Raw genomic sequence first — 16,956 nt, forward strand, 5'->3', positions numbered from 1 at the left:
AAACACCATCTTAATTTCATCCCATACATTTATGTGTACTATTTAGGTGTCTATAAGACGCCTATTTACAAAATCAGGGTCTGCCTTGTAGTTTTAGCTTTTCATTCTCAATAATGGTTGTTTTCAGGGTTTATTAGTTCTAATACATGCACTTGTACACATGTTTCATCTTGGTTTGACAATTTTTTAAATCGGCTGCTCACAAAGTTAAACAATACCTTTAAAATAAAAATTCAACCCCAAATCGATTCAGAAATGCAAAAATGTCTGAACAAACCTTTCTAGTATCAAAATCTCCTGATAAATGTTTGACAATGAAACTCTCCAAGTAGGGATAAAACGATACGGAGGGAGGAAAGAAGAAGAGTAGAATGGCCATCAGCTCCCAGCCTGAACGCAAGCTGTCCCTGCAACACAAAAAGGAAACAAAAAAAAAGATCCATTGAAAATAGTCAGTACACCAATAGAATCTTAGTAAGTCATGTAAAGAGCGATTCAAATACATGTACTTTTAACAATAATAACAATTCCACTTTACAGTAAGACTACATGAGTGTACTTAACTGTGCTTTGATACATGTGTACTTTACCTTTCAAAACATTTTAGTTACTCTGTATAAATGAAATTATAGGCTAATATATATTTATATTATTAATCATATTATTTTAAACCTAACTTTACACAGTCAATGAGAGACCACACACAGTGCCGGGTCCTGTTATCATAAAGACTTGTTACAATAAGAAATGCCTGATTGCTATTTAAGTTCAAAATCAGCCAATCAATTTACATGATTTCAGTAGCTTATAACTGTTATTGGAAATTTGTTATTTTGACAAACTTTATGAAATGGACCCTCTGGCCAGTTTCCTCCCCCTAAAAATAATATATTTCTCCAAACTCAGAAAACCCATACTTCAGTGAAAACCTTCACGGGCAACCAAGAAACATGCCTGTTTAAGAGTTCTTTTTTATAGACATTGACTTATTGCTCAGACATGTATTATACGTAAAGAGCTTCTGTTGTTGTTCTGCTCTGAAGTGCCTTGAGCATCGAATCAAGATGTAAAGTGTGCTAGACAAATCTCATGCATTATTATTAAAACTTACTCTTGGTAGTTGTCCGATGTTTGCCTGCAAACCTGAATGTAGACCTCATCTCTTAGTGCAACGATTGACCATCCCTTAATGACCAGGTCAAGCAAGGCCGACTCCCTGGTATGACCCTTGATGACCCGGTCACCCATGTAACATTGGGTCAGTAGAGGGTGAAAGGTCAAGGAAATTTCAGATGACATTCACATTAAATGTATGAAATGTATTAAATGTATGTTTACTCTCACTTTTCAAATCAGAGGGCATTGGGTTCCAATCTCATGAGCCACAGTATTTTTTTTCAGCAAGAAACTTATCCGTATTGTGCTGCACTCAACCCAGGTGGGTGTTTCACAAAACTGTTATAGTAAGTTAAGAGCGACTTTAAGAACGACTGGTAATTCTTTCTTGTAGTAGATGGTATATTCATTGGCAATGGTTAAGCACGGAAGAAAGGTTCACCAGTCTTTCTCAAAGTCGCTCTTAACTTACACACAGTTTTATGAAATGGCCCAAAGGTGACGTAAATGGGGAACTGGCAGGAATTTTTTCTTTCAAACCTCGAGCGTGTAATTAAAGTAGTTCAGCTAAAGCCAGGGTAATCATGCGGCATTACTGTAAAGCGCTCAACAGACTTCTGATATATCATCATAAATAATTATACTTGCTTATGTAGCATATAATACCTCTTCATAAAGTAAGCGTTAAGCACTCCATAAGTAAGTACAATTACCATTGTTATTATTTCTTCTGAAGTATATTTTATTTACATGTATATTGAATCACACAGCCTTCATTTATTGGAAGAATGTAGACGATGAATTGTAACAAGAAGATGAAGCTTATCCAGCTTCCTTAGTCTAGAATTTTATAATCAATATGGGAACTTACCCATACATGTACATGTGTTTAATACTCAAGTGGTTAAGTAGTTGAGCCATGAACATCCGGCTTTTTTATTTCTAGTTTCCCACATTGATCTATATACTTTAGCCTAATGTGTGACAGTTCTAGAGGGTAGTGGTTTCACGGTACTCTATGGCCCTTATTCTGAAGTCAGGTTTCACTTTGACCAGGGTCTAACTCTGTGCTAAAATTATGGGAAGCCAAAACTGTCAAAATGTTTAAAGTTGTATAAATCATATTTACTGTGCTCTTTCCTGATTCTTCAATGGTGAAAACAATCATCTATTTATACTTCCTAGACAATTACAAATGATTTGAGAGCCAAATGAGCTGAAAGATGATACCTCTACCGTTAGTGATTTACGTAACAATTGGCTATCCATACTAAAACCACAACTTTAAACCTGAGTTTAAGTTAAACCCGACTTCGGAATATGGGCCTATGTATTCTTTCGTGTGCATGCATTGGTTCTCAAAAGTACCACCCAAACACAATGTTCCAACCAGTGTGTTCCTGACGTCTTCAGGAGAATGTGTGATCCTTTTCAGGAACCCAATATGCAAACAAAAGAATACATTATACAACTCCCAAGAATGTTCTGTAATCTGATTGGTCCAAATCGGATCACATGATATTCAGTGAATTGCACTATTGCATCCAAAATGCACTATCCTGCACTCTGACATCAGAGTGCAGGGGCCGATTGCACGAAAGGGTCTTTCCAAGGACCGTCTTTCGTGTCGCCCATCTTTTATGATACGCTATAAGCGGGGTGTTTCTGAAATTTATGATAAAGAATAAGATTCGTTAGCTTGCTTTTAAATAAAATTTTATACAATTTCATGATGTATCATATCATTTTATAAACAAATATTTTGTTAATCTTAACGGACGAATGAAATATGTTTGTAGATGATTTATTTAAAATGCGTTTCACATGGCGCATCATAAAAGATGGGAGACACGAAAGACCGTCCTTGCAAAGACCCTTTCGAGCAATCAGACCCAGGATGGTGCAAGGTCTGGAAAAATCTAGAATCATCTAGAATTTAGATCAAATATAGCATTTGGGGCAACTCAGTTACATGGGGGGTTGTATAAAACAAATAATGCATGCATTCTTGTGCATAGAGGACCTAAATAATGAACTCTGTACTCGACTCGCCAAATGGATATACCGCACTCGGTCCTGCGGACCTCGGTGCGGTATATCCATTGGCTCTTCTCGCACATCATTATTTTTGCCTTGCATGAACGTGCTTACATGCATTATTTGTATATTGTGTACCCAGAAACCACTACACCCTTCAGAAGTAAATAACCTTCAGAATTTCTGAAGGTTATTTTTCCCCCTAATGTTGTATTTAGATGCTACTTTACGTAGATGTAAAGGATATGTTTGAAAACTTCCGGTGCTTCCCGCTTGACAGCCTTATCTTCCGTCATCAGCATTGATTTCCTGATTGGCTCCTAAGAAGGGAAATAAAAACAGTCAATGAGATTATATGTGGCAGAAGTGTAGTATTTCAAATAGAAAATCACCATTTGGTAATTTTTAGGGCATTATAGCCGATATTGTCGAAAGGCTTTGCTTTTCTAGTTGAGTCCTTATTCATTCATCTGGAATCTTTTCTAATATTTTCCAGATTATGATCAAAATTGTATGATTTTACTATATTCCATGCAATGTATGTATACTTTGAATGTACCGTTTTGTTAACCATTTTTTTTTGGGGGGGGGGGTGAATGAAATAAATACTATCAAATAAAAATTGAAAATTAAAAATATCAATCAATCAAAATATTGCTTTACATTTTTTCTTACCTTCTTTGAGTATTTGGTATTGTGTATTACATAGATCAATGGTGTCATATTGCCCTTTACTTGCAAAACAATGAAACACAAGCAATTTTGCCAAAGTCAACACAAAACATTTCAGAAAAATCAGATGCCTGAATATTTTTTTGATTGAATGATTTGATTTGCTTGCCCAATAAATGAATACCGGTATTTGGTGCTCACTGGTGATTTGTAGTATATGCAGTACATTTATAGTATATGTAGTATACTGCCATACTTTCACAAAAGGAAGCAAGTTACAAAAGTATCGTTTGTTCTAATTGAGCAATGTGTGTTTGTCATTTACATAGGCTTCAATGCAATTTAACAGCATATTTTCTTCAATATCTTTTCATAGAACAATAATTTCTCCCCCCAATTTTGCCTGAACATGCAACATACAAAGAGTGTTAAACAACAAAACTCAAATTTTGACTGATATGTCACTTGCTTCCTTTTGCCAAAGTTGGGCAGTATATGTAGTAAACTGGTGTATGTAGTATATGTAGTGTATGTCTTTTGTTGAACATGTCTTCAAATGTATAAATTTGGCATCATAACACTATCAACAAAGCCATGGTTTCCTTATAAAAAAAAACATTCTCGGGTGCCTCTATAGACGTATTACTATTTGGCAGAAAGCCCAATCTAAAATGGGATGTAGGTAATTGATTTGTGTACAGTATCTGCATTAATTAAAGCCATCTGACCTTTGAAATGATCATCCCCCTCCATCTTCTTTCATAGATAAATTATAGTTTGAGTATGATCTCAAGCTAATCATTTCACCCGCTGGTATGCATACATGTATAAGACACAATCATAGATTCATTGAGGAAATATTGATGAATACACATATATATCAGGGAACAAATTGTGGTTATATTTCTTGTCATAGGAAATAAGAGTTCTCAACTAAGCTGTAGAGTCCTGTGTAATAATCTACTACACAAACATTAAAGGTAAATTCCAGTTCTGGTAACGATCTCAAAATGACTTTTTACAGAATCTAATATAATGACCACCCAAGTGTCTGTTTGTATGAATAAAAAATATGTGCCAAAGGATTCTGGAAGAAATTGTGTAATTGCTGAGAAATAAGCAAAATAAGCGCGGATTCGGTCACTTCCATCGGGTCTTTATTCCAGCAATCATAATACACTGTCCCACGTGTGCCTATCTGTGTTGGCGATCTTCAGTGTGATCGTATTTCAGCTTAGATTTTATGATTTCACAAAGTTCAGTTTATGTAACTGTACCAGATCTAGATCCATGATGATATAGTCAAATTTAACCTTGGTTTTACAAACTTTCTCACGAAATTAGTGTTTTACTGCAACTACTATCATTTAACATTCCTTCTTCCTCATGTCAATTTTTAAAATCAGTTTTAAGCTTGATGAAACCACCCTTACCTTCATCAAATAGAGAATGCATGTAAGAGATCTTCTTCCTAAAGGGACTTTCACAATTGCTCATGTGATCACTTGGTCATAATATATGTTGCACAGAATCGCAACGGTTGTAAGCAGTCGCACCACCAATTGTGAAAGGGGCTTTAACAGTCCTTCTTTCTCATGTCCATTTTTAAAATCAGTTTTAAGGTTGATGAAAACCACCCTTACCTTTGTCCAAGAGAGCATGTGTGAGAGTGAGATCTTCTTCCTAAACAGCCCTTTCTTATGTCTGTTCAGGTTCTCCGGAGCAACGTTCTCCAAATCGTTCTCTCCGGTCGGTATCCCTTTCTTGTTCCCTCCGCGGGTGATGGCGATCAGAGACGGGCTGTTCTTTAGACCGTGTGGAACCGTTCCTGTCTTTTGCTGCAGTGAAAACAGGGTTATTGGAAGTAATGTGTCTGTATACAATAGGGTGATGCCCTGTTTACACAAAAGGAAACGTGATTGATTGCTTCAAAACTCATGGCAATAAGATAAACCTATGTGTTGTTACATTATCATTATGAGTGTTATCATTTCTTACCCAAGAGTTGTTGTTGGAAGGAAAAAAATATATATATATCTTGCCACTGCACACTTCAAAGGCCTCTTTACAAAAAACACTGATGCAGTTCGTAACATTAATGTTACCGTTCACAAAGGTAAAGTTAATTTGAAAGAACAATTCTGATTGGTTCCTAGTCAGTGTACTGAGCAAAATACGCTTGTAACAATGATCCAGGTAGGCCATTTCATTTAGCGATTAATTGCTATTATGAGTTACCGGGCCCCGGACAATATATAGTACTACACAATTAACTATACAAGAATAGAGTGGGAATTATGTGCGAATGATTAATAGTAGGCCTGTATTTAATGAGCTGTATTTAAGAAACAAAACAGAAAAACTATGTTTAGTTTCTATCATTGCAACCATTCATGAATCCCATCCACATTGATGGCATTGAAACTATACTCAATAGCTTTCCAAGTCATTTAAAGATAAATTCCAGTTTTGGTACGATCTAAAAATGACTTTTTACAGAATCTAATATAATGACCACCCAAGTGTCTGTTTGTATGAATAAAAAATATGTGCCAAAGGATTCTGGAAGAAATTGTGTAATTGCTGAGAAATAAGCAAAATAAGCGCGGATTCGGTCACTTCCGTCGGGTCTTTATTCCAGCAATAATATTACACTGTCCCACGTGTGCCTTTCTGTGTTGGCGATCTTCAGTGTGATCGTATTTCAGCTTAGATTTTATGATTTCACAAAGTTCAGTTTATGTAACTGTACCAGATCTAGATCCACGATGATAAAGTCATACTTAACCTTGGTTTTACAGACTTTCTCACGAAATCAGTGTTTTACTGCAACTACTATCATTTAGCTTTAATGTTTATTTGATGGGTACAGTATAACTCTTTACATGTATATTCCTTTACATGCATATGTACATGTACTTGCTAATGTACTACATGTACATCTACTACTAAGAGTGAGTCATTGTGCGTAAATACATGTATGCTATTAATAAACAGGGAGTTAGGGTTAACCAGGAGGGTAATTACAACGACAACTTATAAAAAAAAGGTCGCTGAAAAAAAAGGTTGCTGAGATTTCACATTTCACATCTTAACATCCATGATATACCCATCTATTTTACATATTTTCTTGAAATTGTTTCGACCTAGTTGGAAACTATCAAGACAAGAAAAAAAATGATGAAAACGCCCTACGTTCTTGACTCTGAGAGATCATTTTCAGTTGATGTCGCACTCAATCTACTACATGAAAGTCAACATGTGGGGCTACAACAATGTAGAAGGGGAGTATAAAGCCATATGATTCACTCTTAATGGACCTCAATGTGCTCCTTCCTCTTATCACTTAACCAAAGACAATCAACTACAACTGACATTTAGGCTACGAGGAGGATTTTTTTAAAGGGGGGGTTCAAACTAAATGAAATGTTGCCACCCCCCCCCCAAAAAAAGCCCTTCACCACAAATTATAGGTCTTTTCCTATCCCAAAAAATTGACAAGCAAAAAAAAGTCTTCACCAAAAAGTTTACATCATTTTGTACCTCGAAAAGAATTTGACAAAGCAAATAAAAAAGGTCTTCAAAAAAACTTTTAGGGGAAGGTTTGATTTCTTTGGGGAAGGGGGTGGGTATAAAAAAATTTAGGGGGGGTGGTTGAACCCCTGTAACCAGCCACCTGCGTACACTAATGAGAGGAGATGCTGTAAAATAAAAATGGAGAGGGCCATTTAGTGTTGGATAATTGGTTTAAAGATTAATTAAGTCACTGTTTCATTTGATATAGTGCGTATTAAGTTCCCGGTTTTTTTTACCATAGTATGGAAGTTTTCTTAACTTGTGTGTCTCTATTGACCTAACATCACAGAGCATTCATAAGGAGCTTTGCTGTGCTACGTCCAATGCGTTAAAGCTTATACCTTTTTTAGGTATGGGATTCACAACCATTATCCTGAAATGTTCAAAGGACAAGTCCATCCGAAAAAGAAAGTTGGTTTGAATAAAAATGGAAAATGAAACAAGTTTAACACTGAAAAATTCATCAAAATCGGATGTAAAATAAGACAGTTATGACATTTTAAAGTTTTGCTTAATTTCACAAAAGATTTTTTCTCTATTAATTCAAATAAACTTTTTTCTGGGGTGGACTTGAACTTGAAGGTCTAAATGGACCTCAATATGTTCCTTTTCTTCATCAGATGGCTAAAACAATCACCTACAAGTGATGTTTACTCCCGTGTTATAGCTACAGTGGACGGCCATGGTCGGGCCAAACCGTCACAGAAGATTTCTATTTCTTTTTATTTCTGACCACGACTAATTACAAATGAAAAGTGTTTAAAAAGCTAAATCCTTGCAAAGAGAAATGTGCTTGCATTCATTTTCATCATCTTGTTTTATTTGCATAATTTACATCAAACATTCATTATATTTCATAAATATGAGTTTATTTTAAAAGATTTGCCTGTGTCAGATTGTTATTACATTGACGTTCCTTCACTTTTGGCTTTATAAAGACCTCTAACTCGGCCTGAAAAAACTTTGTGATGCCGTGAAACACCACTAAAATGGGTCTTTGAAAGAGGGAGTGAGATATTTAAGTATGCACTGCACCACCCACACACAGACAGCCCCCTATCCCCTGTAATAACTGTTTGATTGGGTATAGTTGGGATGGTATATCCATCAAGGTCTCTGATGGTTCTACCGTGTGGTGTCCCCAAGTCTTGTAGGAAGTACTGCGTCTAGTATTGCAATCACTAACATAACATAATTCAGCTTTATTGGAATTCAGAAGCGACTTCTGCTCGTCTTTATCTGACTAGCCTTTGTTCAATTCTTCAACTTCCAATCCCATATGTATCAGGGCAAAAATATACAAGGGGGCTTTGGGTGATTTCACCCCAGAAATGCTCAAAATAGCCCTGCATTTTTTTTCTTCAAAAGAACCCCCCAAATTCCCCCATTCACGGTAATGTTTACATTATATTGGATGGCTCAGAATGGAATACTAGAAATATTCTAAGAGTTTGGGAAAATATTCCACCAATCGCAGATCAGTGGAAGATTGGCCCTAACAAGTGGAGAAAGAGATGGAGAAATATGATTTAACAAGTCATATCACTTATCATTATGGCATCATGACTTCATAGGATCAATTTTGGTCGTTGACATGCGACTTTTATGTAGTTCATTATGAAGTCATTGGCCGTATTCTGAAGTCGAGTTTAACTTAAACCCAGGTTTAAAGTTGTGGTTTAAGTATGGACAGCCAATCGTTACATAAATCATTAACAGTAGAGATATAATATTTCAGCTCATTTGGCTCTCAAATCATTCGTAACTGTCTAAGAAGTATAAGTAGATGATTGCCTTCACCATCGATGAATCAGGAAAGAGCACGGTAAACATAAGAAACATGAAAAAATTGACACTTTTGGCTTGCCATAATTTTAGCACAGAGTTAGACTGTGGTCTAAGTTAAACCTGACTTCAGAATACTGGCCATTGAGTGTAATTGTGATCTATGCTGAACATCACATTAGATACTGCACACTAGACTGATAAATATGGTCTCTTTATACTCAATGGCAAATTTTGTACAGGAGCCTGTGGGATGTTCGTCAGATTTTGGTCCTGTTTAGTCAAACTAGGGATCTGCGCCTGGTTATCAATGTTGGTGGGATCCCCTTTAAAGGTCAAGTCCACCTCAGAAAAATGTTGATTTGAATCAATAGAGAAAAATCAGACAAGCACAATGCTGAAAATTTCATCAAAATCGGATGTAAAATAAGAAAGTTATGACATTTCAAAGTTTTGCTTATTTTTCAACAAAATAGTTATATGAACGAGCCAGTTACATCCAAATGAGAGAGTCGATGATGTCACCCACTCACTATTTCTTTTGTATTTCATTGTTTGAATTATACAATATTTCAATTTTTACGAATTTGACGATTAGGACCTCCTTGCCTGAAGCACAAAATGTTAAAATAATGGAATTCCACGTGTTCAGGGATGAATGAAACTTCATTTCACATGACAATGACGAGAAAATCAAAATATTTCATATTTCATATAATAAAATACAAAAGAAATAGTGAGTGAGTGATGTCATCAACTCTCTCATTTGGATGTAACTGGCTCGTTTATATAACTATTTTGTTGAAAATAAGCGAAACTTTAAAATGCCATAACTTTCTTATTTTACATCCGATTTTGATGAAATTTTCAGTGTTATGCTTGTTGAATTTTTCTCTTTTTATCCGAATCAAGTTTTTGTTGGGGTGGACTTGTCCTTTAAACAATTCTATGAGAGTCTTGACAGAGACTACTCAAAGACCTCTGCATGCGATATAGGTATGCAAGAGCACATTAACTTGTTACAGCTAAAGCACATGGCTAAGAGATTACCAGAGTTTAATGATCTTACAAGATGATTGTGGAAGCTATATTAGCCTGTCTGAGATTGTAGAAATAGGGGTAGGAAAGGATGTCATTCTGGGGTCGTGTCTGCCAAAGCAAACTGCAATGTTGGGCATGCCTTTACGATTGACTTACATATAAAAGGTAATTTTAAAAAATACAGCTAGGTCTATGTATATGTACACCTGTAATATTTGTTTATACAGAATTTCTTCTTTTTTTTTACAAAGTATTACTTGTAAGAGAGTACATGAAATTATTTTAATCAATCATTACTTTGGAAGGTACACTGTTTTATGTTCAATTTGAAAAAAAAATGCCTAACATGGAATAACCTGAAACCGCTGTAACAAGTTAATGTTAAGGGGGGGCAGGTGCAGGTGCACTCAAAAAATTGAAAACGTAGAATGCATTAATTGCACATTAAATGCCAACGCATACATGAAATGCAACGCGCAATCTTATTGATCAATACGCAGTAGTGCGCGTCCTTTTGGCATGATCTGACCAATTAGGTGATGCTTTTTATACCGCACGCAACTAGGCATCTTAGTGTGACTCTAATACCTTGGTCACATTTGATCTACGGCGGCCGTACGGCGAGTCGACAACAGCCGTTTTATTAATTTCAATTCAAACCACCTATATGTAGTTGGTACAAAAAATGTTGAAACGGCTGTTGTTGACTCGCCGTACGGCCGCCGTAGAGCAGATGTGACCATGGTATAGGTCAGACTTAAATCTCTGTGAAACACCTCCTTGGTTAATTTCCAAGTGTGAACACTGCTTGGCTATAATGCGTTGACAGGGTGATAGATTGAGTATGCTTGTAGTTGTATAGGATTGTACAAATGGACGAGGGCATATGTTCATGCATTGCCATGGGAATTGTGGTTTTGCTATTTTCAGTATGGTCTCATTGTTAAGGGTATTGGCAACAGAATGATTAATTGTGAATGGTGGAGAGCATAGGGGATTGGAATAAGAATCAGTGTGCATGTACATGTATGTATGCAGCGTAGACCACATTTTAAATTGATTAGCATGAGTTTGAATTCAATTGTAAGTTTTACATGAACATATTGCCATGATCCTTTCAATAATATTCATGGGTTATGTTGTGTCTACTCCTATCTCGCCCATGTAATATATCAGGAGGAAACTGATTAAAAATATGGCAAGAACAAAACTAGAAGATCAGAGTTAGTTAATATGAAGGAGAGGAGGCAGGAAAGGAGAGGGGAAGAGGAGGAGGAGGAGGGGGGAGGAGGGGGGAGGAGGAGGGGGGAGGAGGAGGGGGGAGGAGGAGGAAGAGGAGGGGAGGAGGAGGAGGAGGGGAAGAGGAGAATGGGGGAGAGAAGGAGGAGGGGGAGGAGAGGAGGAGGGGAAGGAAGAGGAGGGGGAGCAGGAAAGGAGAGAGGGGGAGGGAAGGAGGAGAAGGAGAGGGGGAGGAGGAGGAGGAAGAAAAAAGAGGTACAAGAAAAAGAGGAAGAGAAAGAATAAAAGGGTGAAGGAGAAAGAGAATAAAGGTAAAAACAAATAAGAAATAAAGAAAGGACAGTTAAATGAAAGTGAAGCAGATGAAATTAACAAAGAAGCTTAAAACAAATCAAAAGAGGAGGAGGAGGAAGAGGGTATGGAGGAAGAGGAATAGGAAGAGAAGAGGAGAGGAGAATGGGAGAAGAGGAGAGGAAAACAAGATGAATAAAAAAAATGGACAAACATTTAGACAGGGGGAGAAGAAAAAAGGTGAAAAATAAAGAAGAACAAGAAGACTTGAAGTTCAAAGTATCGCCCAATGACGAGCATATGTTGCAAGACATACAGATTGAGCTGTTAGTATTTCAAGCTTGATCAACCGTCCTGTGATGGACGAAAGGTCAAGCCTGAGTTCTGCGCTGATTAAAATAGACATGGATGGATGCTATAATAACTGCTATCATCCTATGGGTTCATTAGATTCTACAGTGTTACACATACATGGATGAATGCCAAAATAACTGCTATCAACCAATGGGTTTATATGATAATACAGTGTTATACATAGAATTACAGATACACATAAACTACATGTATATAATAACTACTATCAACTTAATGGATTCATTGGATACTATAGTGATACAGAAATAGATGGATGCAATAATAACTGCTATCAACCTACTGTAAATTAAATACTTAGTTTTATACATACATGGAAGAATGAATATGATAACTGCCATTAACCAATGGGTTTAGATAATACTACAGTGTTATACAGAGCTACAGAAGGGGATGAAAGATAATATGATGATAGGTAATATTAAAACTGAGCAGATATACAGACATGGATGGATATCATACAATGACTGCTGCCCACCAATGGCTTCATGAGAATGCTATAATCCTATTATGTTATGCAGACATGCATGCATGATATAATCATTGTTATCAAACTATGAATCATGATATAGTGACAATGCACATGAACCTCAAGATATTCTAAAGCAAATGAGCTATTAAACATTCTAAAACTTTCCCAGAAATTTGTCTTTTTTTTTAATGCAAAGTCATATCGGAATAAGAGGTTACAATGGTTAAGTCAGATTCAGGTTGGGTGTGAAAATGGAGGGTTGTGGAAATGAAAGCTTCCAGAAACTACGTGAAGAAAGAATTATTTGACGTTAAGGTGTTCAATCAAACTCCATGAATGCGGAATGTGATATAAACCCACAATGCATGAAATAGATTGTACTATCCCATCCCATCATGGCTGATGCATGTAATAGATTTTACTAATGCCTCTGTGGATCTAAGGCCGTGTTTATGCTTCCACTTTTGAGGCCAGAATCAGCTTTTCCAAACCTGATTAGTTCAAAACACGGTTGCGTCCATGCTCACTTTCAGCTAAATGCTGTTTCAAGACGCCGATCGTAAACTGACAAAAAGGTGCGTTTGTAAACGTTGTTTGACCAGAATCAGGCTTTCTGGGGAAGTATAAACAGAACCACGATCGTAAACGTGTTTAAATGACGTCATTTGGTACATGCTTCCGGTGAGATGAAAATCCGCGGGCAAATACAGTCGCATTGCCCCATGTTATCTCCACGTAATAACAACACTCAGGAAAAAAAAACTTTCGAAAAAAGGCACGCCCAATTTGACCTCGCTTTCCTGCGAAGCCAGCTGGAGATCGTGATTTCGCCTCTGAAAAGTTAAGCATAAACAGCACTCCCAGAACCACGTTTACGATGGGCGTTTTGAATCGACGTTTGAAAACGCCGATTCTGTCCTTGCAATGAAAGCATAAACACACCCTAACAAGCACACATGCAAGTTATTAATACATTAGTGGGATGGAGTGAATGTTAATGTTAGGTGAACCTTTGTTAACTACCGAGTTTCTTTCTTCGATGCGACACCACAATCCTTTTTCCAATATTGTTAATATAATCAATCCAGACGACATTAAAACTAAACATCATTCATGAGACAACAAATATACAAATGTACATACATAAACAACAAAGAGAAGACAACTGCAAATAATTCACTACATAAATCTGACTACACGAATAATGATACATTACATTTATGGTAGTCTTGAAGAGACAAAAAATACTGAAAAAAAAACACACAGAGAAGTGGAAGACAGGTGGATGTCAACATTGCCTATTTGATGATTATTGACAAAATTTCAGGCTTTTATTTCTTTTTTCATAAGGTTAGCTATGCTGGTCTTAATTCTGGTGCTATTTGGTGCAGTTTGCATTATTTTGTGAGTTAGTTTTCATTCATTCATATATATCTCAAATTTTATACATTGATCACATTTAATTTTGGCGATTAAAAAAATTAGGAGATATTTAGAGGCCCTGCTTTCATTCATTCATGTGTTCAGTGATTTCTTTTTATTGTATGTATACTTCTTTTATGCATTCAGTTCTTTTTGTTCTTTTCAAAATATTATCAGCAAAATATTCTCTATGAATGAATTTTTTTTTTTTTGGGGGGGGGAGTTGGGATATAATTTTCTGGAAATTATCATTACTATTCACAAATAATTTGATTCATGTCGCTTTCCTTAGCTGGAAGGTATCTCAAAAAGGCTACATATTAAGCTTTGAAATCATTTTGAGGACAAATGAAATAATATCAGAAATTTATGAAGTGACACAGCAAACTGCTAGGTGAGAGAGCAATGACTGGAAAAAGAGCTGCATTGGTTTGTATGTTGATTCTTCTGGGAGAGTCTTTAAGATGTTTCAACTGCTAAAAAAGGAAGTAGGTTGATAAGTAGCATCACTCGCAAATGGGGAGCAAGAAAAAAATGGGTGCATGTTTTTTTAAAAAGCGGGAGAGAACAAAAAGGGTGTGGCTTGTCTGAGCTTGGTAAAGAGGCTATGACCACACCCACCCACCTTCCACTCATCGGAAACCACTGGGGGCGTGGCTTCGCATATTACCATGGAGATGGGCCGTTGGTCCTGCACGGAGATGCTGCGTTCGAAGGCGCTGTTCTGGATGATGTTGGCGCCGCTGGTCGACGATGTCGTGCTCCCGCGGTGGTGCCCCCGTTGGAGGGAGGCGTGGACAGTCTCGGTGAGGGGGCTGTCCATCGAGTGGGTTTCGTGGGACGTAGGGGAGGGCGGAGACCCCGGGGTGTTCATCGGGCTGCTCTCGTGGGTGCCCGAGGCATCGCGGGATGAACTCTCTGTAGAAGATAGTTGGTGTTAGTTAAAAAGAACAAAAGTACTGAGCTGAATAAATATACTTGACTTTAACAGTAGTGCATTAGTGGTAAGAGGGTTAGGTTGAAGATTAGGGATGCGATGAATCGGACAAAGTGGAGGGAGGGGGTAAGAGTGATTGCTACGAGTGTGAGGGGAATCTGGCCACCCCCAATTCATGAGGACAAAACCGTACTTAAAACCTTGGACTTACAACTACTACTGCTACATATGAATTCATAGTTCCAACCAAAACAAAACTTTTGAAAGATGACTAAGCTCAAGAAAATTATTGGTGAATCTGCCTAATGAGAAGATGCTATTCAGCTATTATTATTATAACTATTTTCATTGTTATTAATACTAGAATTACCTGAAGACCAAGCCCACTGAATTAAAAAAAAAATGCTGCATACCTTCAGAGTCGAAACTCTTATTGAGTCTGATGCCGGCCTTAGCAAGTTGTTCATGCTGGTCCAAAGCTTCAAGACTATAACTCCTGTTCTCATGCTCCCCGTTAATCCGTCCCATTTGAGATCCTGGGTGCACATTTCGATGGAACTTTATCTCGATATCCTGGGTTCCACTTAACCGGTCCATTTCCCGCAAGACCATCCTTTGCTCATCCTCCTTCTCGCGCTGCGCAATGAATTCCAGGTTTGCGTAGATAGGGTCCGCCGGCATGATTTCGTCGGTGTCCGTCGAAAGCTGCGGCGGGAGGTTATTGTTCGGCGCTTGCATGGCCGGCGAATGTCTGTGGGACAGGATTTGGTCCTCTTGGGAAGGGGGGCCAACGTGGACATAGGTGGGTCCATTGAGGTCCTCTGATGACTGGGAACGTTGCGAATCTGAAGTTACCGGTCGGTTTGATGAGTCCGAATGATGGGACGATATGGAGTTTTGAGAGTTTTGTGAAAGTTGGCTATCTGAATGTTTATGTACAATGTGCTCCCCTCTCTGGTCGGGGAATCCTGCACCGTAGCCCGGCACTAGATGGCGCTCTTTGGTGCTAGGGTATTGGGAGGATGAGTCTAAACTCGAGGAGGAATCAGGAGTGGCTGTTCGATTGAAATTGGAACCTGGCGGCGAGAAAGAGGAATCCATCGGACTGGCTAATCGAGGACTCTCCTGGTCACTTCTTTGGTAGCCGTGTCCTACAAAACCCTGCATGTTAGGAGGTTGGGTCTGGATCTGGGGAGGAAGCTGGTTGCGCGTCGGCTGTCCAAAAAAATGCTGCAACCGCTCCCCTGATTGTGAATGGGGGAGGTTCGCATTTGGACTCTGAGGCCCACCGAAAGTTCTTTGCATGGCCGCCGTCACACCCATCTTCGGCATCTGTTTCTTCTTTTTGCTTCGGGGTGAGGGCGCTGTCCTATGTCTCTCCTCGCCCTGGCTCACATTGGAAACCTGGCTATCTGACCGCTCATGGGCATGCTGTCCCCCGCACTGCATCTCCATCGACCGTCTCCTCTGAGGTCCATACCCTTCCGTAGATTGATGCGACGACTGCGACGCCCGACTGTCCGGGCGATGGCGCTCCTGTGAATGATCAGAACCCTGAGACAGGTTTCCTCCAGAACCTTCCCGTTGCATGACCTCTTGAATAGCATGACCTGTTGACCTACCGACAGACCCAAGTTCATATCGCTCTCGGCCATGGGTCGGGTAGCGACCGAAATTGGGCGGTTGGCCCTGCATGTCCCCGCGGACTTTGGATATGTCCATCGGTTCGCTGTCAGATCTCATTCTACCTTGAACTTGATGTGCATAAGGTACCTAACAAAATCAAAGGGATACCAACACAGTTTATCAGCAAATGACCGATTTCAGTTTCAATTGATGAGATTAAAGATTAATGGAAGCAGCTGCAGTAAACCCTGATTTCATTTCTGCAAATCCAAGATTGATTGTTACCAGTGGCAGACCTTGACTCAAAGGAGAAAAATGATTGGAGGGGCACTATATTGTTTGTGAACAATGCTGCGCCCCTCCAATGCTT

General features: G+C 38.3%; 1 protein-coding gene across 5 annotated transcripts in view; it reads right to left on the minus strand.

Annotated features, from left to right (window-relative positions):
- LOC121417171 overlaps window positions 1–16,956 on the minus strand; it is an 85,973-nt gene that overhangs the window by 7,691 nt on the left and 61,326 nt on the right. For 4 of the 5 annotated variants that reach the window (XM_041610763.1, XM_041610762.1, XM_041610765.1 and 1 more), the window contains 6 exons: window positions 15,374–16,733; window positions 14,649–14,941; window positions 5,469–5,663; window positions 3,401–3,473; window positions 1,112–1,262; window positions 278–407 (listed from right to left, as the gene is read on the minus strand). In XM_041610763.1, coding sequence (XP_041466697.1) covers window positions 278–407; window positions 1,112–1,262; window positions 3,401–3,473; window positions 5,469–5,663; window positions 14,649–14,941; window positions 15,374–16,733 — 2,202 coding nt within the window. The remainder of the gene's footprint in view (window positions 1–277; window positions 408–1,111; window positions 1,263–3,400; window positions 3,474–5,468; window positions 5,664–14,648; window positions 14,942–15,373; window positions 16,734–16,956) is intronic. The other variant, XM_041610764.1, reaches the window with a different exon arrangement.

The sequence above is a fragment of the Lytechinus variegatus genome, chromosome 6, assembly GCF_018143015.1.
Source record: "Lytechinus variegatus isolate NC3 chromosome 6, Lvar_3.0, whole genome shotgun sequence".
In the NCBI taxonomy this organism is placed as follows: domain Eukaryota; kingdom Metazoa; phylum Echinodermata; class Echinoidea; order Temnopleuroida; family Toxopneustidae; genus Lytechinus; species Lytechinus variegatus.